This window comes from Dipodomys ordii, unplaced genomic scaffold, assembly GCF_000151885.1.
Source record: "Dipodomys ordii isolate 6190 unplaced genomic scaffold, Dord_2.0 Scaffold541, whole genome shotgun sequence".
Lineage (NCBI taxonomy): Eukaryota > Metazoa > Chordata > Mammalia > Rodentia > Heteromyidae > Dipodomys > Dipodomys ordii.
The window spans coordinates 1-5,565 of record NW_012267757.1 but is presented as its reverse complement, the minus strand read 5'-3'; the positions used below and the strand labels follow the sequence as shown (position 1 = coordinate 5,565).

At 43.6% G+C, this 5,565-nt stretch overlaps 1 protein-coding gene across 1 annotated transcript; it reads right to left on the bottom strand.

The window, feature by feature from the left end:
• Positions 1-815: 815 nt before the first annotated feature.
• On the bottom strand, positions 816-5,558 carry LOC106001868 (zinc finger X-linked protein ZXDB-like). Its single transcript, XM_013036822.1, has 2 exons — positions 3,682-5,558; positions 816-2,003 (listed from the first exon to the last, which is right to left on the bottom strand). The coding sequence occupies exon 1, from the start codon at positions 5,226-5,228 to the stop codon at positions 3,879-3,881; it is 1,350 nt and encodes a 449-aa protein (XP_012892276.1). The 5' UTR covers positions 5,229-5,558; the 3' UTR covers positions 816-2,003; positions 3,682-3,878.
• Between the last annotated feature and the right edge of the window lie 7 nt (positions 5,559-5,565).

The following is a 5,565-nucleotide window of genomic DNA, read 5'->3' as shown; positions in this document are numbered from 1 at the left end:
TGGCTCAGTGGTAGAGCGCTTGCCTTGCATGCTCAAGGCCCTGGGTTCGATTCCTCAGCACCACATAAGCAAAAAGAAAAAAGCCGGAAGTGGCGTTGTGGCTCAAGTGGTAGAGTGCTAGCCTTGAGCTGAAGAGCTGAGGGACAGTGCCCAGGCCCAGAGTTCAGGCCCCACGACTGGACCAAAAAAAAATTAAAAAAAAAAAAAGAAATAGACTTCTTCATAATCTATCATGTTACCAAGTTTTCAAATGAGGATTTTTTTAACCCAACACTTGAAAAGAAGTGAAAAGAAGGGAATAAAATTAGAACTTGGATCATTATTTAAAATGAATGCAAGCTGGATGCTGGTGGCTTACTCTGTAATATTAGCTACTCAAGTGGGCTGAGATCTGAGGATCAGCGTTTGAATTAACAAGAAAAAAGCCAGGAGTAGAGCTGTGGATCAAGTGGTAGGGCACTAGCTTGAGCAATAATCTAGCAGACAGCATCTAGGCCTTCAGTTTATTCCTAGTACAGACACAAAAATAAAAATAAAATACATGATAGCAAATTTATACTACTACCAAAGGAAATTAAAATTCTTACCTCAAAAGCACAAAGCTATTCTCCACTATTATTAGAAAAAAGTGTTATAATAGGTTGAACATATTTGTTGACCAAATTTTGTTGACCAAATTTTTGACAAAATAAAAACCTTTGAGAAAGTATTTGTCTTAAAGTGAATAAGTCAAGAAAAATATGTTTTATTATTTTATTAAAAGGAATTTGGTTTAAGCCACTAAAAATGAAGCCACAGCATTAAATAATCTTTATGTTTAGAAATTTATTTGATTTTCAAGACTGTGTATTCATTTCAATCCTTGACATACATATTTACTAGACACCAAAAATAGTGCTCTATTTAAGAGGCATTAATTAATAACATTTTTGAAATATATTTTAAGAGTACAAATATTTCCAAAGCAAAGAGCAGAGAATGTTGAATGGATAAACACAATGAAATTTGAAGCACATCTCCGATTTTAAATGTATTTCTACTTTTTGTTGTACACTGGATGAATACAACTTTTAAATATATATGAGTCTGCAGGGTATGTGTGTATACAACCACACTCAATACAGAAACATTTCATAGTGGCAAATTTTTAGTGCACTTCAAAAGTGCTACAACAACAGTCATCCACAGATATCTACATGCAAATACTATTGAGCTAGTACTTTAGAGCAAATAAAAAGTATTAGAAGGACTCCCTGGCAAAATCTTTTTTAAAATGGAATTAACCAAAAACCACTTTTCATATGAACAGCATAGAAAATAATCTCCTTTATGATTTGAATCATATATACACATAGTCATATCTAAGCTCAAAAAATAACTTCTTAACTATACACACAGAACTGCAGTGTACACTCAGCAAATGTTAGTGTCAGAAGAAATTGTTCCATGAGGAGAATGTCTGAGGAATAGTGACAGAAAAGAGAGCTATCCATTAAACACTTTTAAAAAGCCAAGGCATGACAAGGACTAAAATGCACATAGAAGGGAGTGGACTAGAGACAAAGTAAACAGAAGGTAACAGACTAATGTGAAAGCAGCAACTAGTTATAATACAGTAATAAATCATGAAAATCATGGACAGGAGAGGTAAAAGGAGTTTGTCTTCCTCATTTGAAGCTATACATAAAATTGTCAGTCAATCACAACCCATGTGGAGTTTGAGTTGGCTAGATTATAATAAGAAACACAGACTTTGCCAAGAGTACTTCACAGGGTTGGTCTGAATAGCAAATAAAACACAAGTTATGAAAATACTTCACAAATGACAAATGCTATACTCATGATAGAGAGTTAACACAATATTCAGCTACAAACTTTCATTTCTTTCAACTCTGGAAAACTATAAAGAATGAGCATGCCAGACCACAGAAAGGAGTATCATTCTCTGCCCCATTACCAGATTCTCAGGAAAACATAGGCCAGCTTCACAGTCACAGAGAAACCTGACATCAAAAACAGAGAGAATAATGTTAACCAATGGACCAAATGTAGAGAGAGGTATGCAAATAAATAAATATGGGGAACGTTTCCACTCCTGGCATTTCCTATAATTCTAGGGAGAAAATGTTTCAGTGTAACAAAAAAAGAGACTCCCTTCTCTGTTTCACCCTGAATCTCAAAAACCTTTATTGTCTGCACATGAGTAGGACTGAATTATCTCATTTTCTCCCTTATATATAGCATGAAGGTTTGAAAGGATAACATGAGGCTATTAAGTCATCAAATTAAGCCCAAATGCATGTTTTACTCCTATGTTAAAACTTCTATTTATGTGCATCCACTGAAAATGAAGCCTGTGAGACTAACCTGCCATACAGTACAGAACACAAATTGTGCATCCTGGGTCTGTTTCTTGTCAAATACCTGTATGGAAGATTTACAACACAGGCTCCCTGCCTCAAAAGAGGTCAAGAATACAAAGTGACAATAGTCAACACTTTTTATTTGCTATTTATTTCTTAATAGTTTTATGATAATTTAAGTACATATTTTGGCATTGACTATTTCTAATAAATTTTATAAGTGCCCAAAACAGCATTCACCCAAATTGTTAGTAATTACCCCAGAAAAAATCATCATAGCAGAAGCAAAAATAATCAAGAATCAGTGATGATTAGAAATGGCTGACAGTATGAAAAACAGAGAAAACCTGAAAAAAGCCACCTAGTAAAAGAACACAGACAATTCATGAAACATTCACGCCAAAAATCATATACCTAATTGATCAAGTCATTGATTAAACTACTACAATAAAGAAAGGCAGGGAACAGGTGAGTCATGGATGTAATCCTAGCTACTCAGGAGACTGAGATCTGAGCACTGTGGTTCAAAGCCAGCCACCCAGGAAAGTCCATGAGATGCTTATCTCCAATTAACCACCCAAAAGCCAAAAGTAGAGATATGTGGCTTAAGTGGTAGAGCACTAGCCTGGAGTAAAAAAGCTCAGGGACATTGCCTGGGCCCTAACTTCAAGCCCCAGGATCCACAAAAAGTAAACATCACCATAAGAATGACATGAGCAAAATTTACATTGTGGCAAGTGCTACATGAAAAATGACCTACTTTTTCAATGAATAAAATTATACAAAAATCTGAAGGGGTTTATATATAGATACAAAACATACTTAAGACAAATTGACATCGTAAATACAAAAATATTAAAACATATTGCATTTATTAGACAATTGGAAGGTTGAAACCTGCTGGAATATTGACTCATAATAAGGAATAATGGTTAATGTTAACTACAATACAAAATATATGCTTTTAAAGGACCACAAAACATTTAAAGATGTATATGGAATATTTCCAATAAAACATTTAGTAATACTTCCAAAATAATAGTGAAAGATATACACCACTTACAATATTGAGCTGGTTCATGAATTTATAATTGTTGAGTGCGGGAGCCAAATACAAACGTATTCACTATAACATAATTTAACTTAATGCATGTTTGTAAAAAGAAAAATAAAATCATCACTGAAAGATGTCCGAAAAGTTTTGAAAGTAGCATATTACCAAGGAATTAATGAGTTCAAAAGACCAAAGAGCAACCCAATCAAACCACCTCCTCTTATAAATAAGGACATTAAGGCTCAGAGAAGTCAAGTGACTCACTCAGGGTCACAGAACTTGTCAGTTCCACTCAAGATCAGAATGAAAATCTCCACACTTGCAGTCCAGGGAGGGAAGGGCTGTCTCTCAAAGCAGTGAGAAATGATCCCACGGCCGGAAGCATTCAGTCCAGAGGCCCCTCAAATTCGAGCAAAATAAAAGCAAGCCCCGTGGCGTGGCAGGGAAGGAACAGAGTCGGTTCATACCAAAAAGGAGCTGCCCGTCGCTGTGATAAGATCTGTTTCTTTGTGACAGCCATGGTTTCCTGTTGGGTTGGAGAAGCCAAACTGGCTGTCTTCCTCCTGCGCAAAGAAGTCCGAGTCAGGATGGACATGCCAGTCGGCTTTGGCTGGAGTCAGGAGTTCTGAGACGCTGTTTTCACAGAGGGTGCTGGAAGGAGTGAGAGCTTCCGTGTCCACGGTCAACTTGCTGCTGGGCGTCAGAGCCTGGGGCTCTGCGCTTGCGTTTTTCATGGCCAGACAGTCGAGGGAGCCCAAGGGCCCCACGCTGCCACTGGAGACATCATCCAGATCCAGGGGGCTCTGCTGAAAGCCAGAGGCCGTGGTTCCGAAGAAGAGCGAGGTGTCCAGACTCTGGGGCAGGTCGCTGGCGGGCCTCAGGGCGCGGGCATCCACAGCAGGCCCCAGGGCATCTGGACTGCTGGCGGGGAGGCTCCCCGCCAGAGTGGAGCTCACGGAAGCCACATCGATCGTCAGGATTCCCGAATTGACCAAGGCCGTGTCCAGCACGGCGGCAGAGCCAGCGCCAGGCACGTCGGAGAAGAGAGACACTATCTCGGGGCCACTGAGATCACTGTGGCCCTGGCTGGTCAGTTCGCTGCTGGGCGTGAGGGAATTGGCCGCCTCCAGCTGCGCCAAGAGATCCTGGCCCAGGTTGTGCCTCTTGGCCATGTGGGTCTTCATGCTGTGCTTGGAGGTGAAGAGTTTGTTACAGGTGGACACCGGGCAGCGGCTCTTCCAAGTGTCCACGTCCTGCAGGTGCTTCTTGGAGTGGATGTAGAGGCTGCTCCGGGCAGAGAACCTAGCACAGCAGCCTTCCACGGGGCACACGAAGGGCTTCGTGCCCAGGTGGGTGATGCTGTGGCCTTTGAGGTGCTCGGCCCTGGTAAAGGACTTGCCGCAGCCCTCCACGGGGCAGGTGAACCTGCGGTCGTCCTCGTGCTTCCTCTTGTGCCGCAGGAGCTTGGACATGCTGGTGAAGTTCCAGCCGCAGCCGTCGAAGTCGCAGAGGAAGGGCCTCTCACCCGTGTGGCTACGCAGGTGGATCTTGAGGCGGCAAGCCTTGTCATACTGCTTGCTGCAGCCCGGGAAGGAGCAGGCGAAGAGTTCCTGTTCCCTGAAATGGGCGCGGTTGTGGGAGAACAGGGCGCTGACGGTGATGAAGGTCTTCTTGCAGCCTGAGAAGGCACACTGGTAGGGCCTCTCGGGCTCGAAGTGACTGCGCTGGTGGGTGCTGAGCTTGGCCTGCGTGGGGAAGCTCTCCTCGCACACCTCGCACTTGAACGAGTTCTCCTGCTCGTGGCCCTTCATGTGTGCCTTGAGGTTGTACACGGTGGTGAAGCTCTTGCCACAGCCCTCGGCGGGGCAGCCGAAGGGCCGCAGCTTGTCGTGCGACTGCAGGTGCCTCTTGAGCTTGTAGGACGTGGTGAAGGTCCAGCCGCAGCCGCCCAGGGGGCACTTGAAGGGCCGCTGGCCCTGGCTGCTGCTGTGCGTCAGCAGGTGCACCTTCAGCTGGTGCTTCTTGGCGAACGTCTGCCCGCACTGCGCCTCGGGGCACAGGTACAGCACCACGCCCGAGTGGCCGGGCACCAGCGGTCCGCGGGGGCTCTGGGCGGCCGCCGCCGGGCCCTCGGCCTCCTCCTCAGGC

Coding starts and splice junctions, on each gene's coding strand:
- LOC106001868 (XM_013036822.1), bottom strand. CDS start 5,228: ATGAAGGGCCACGAGCAGGAGAACTCGTTCAAGTGCGAGGTGTGCGAG.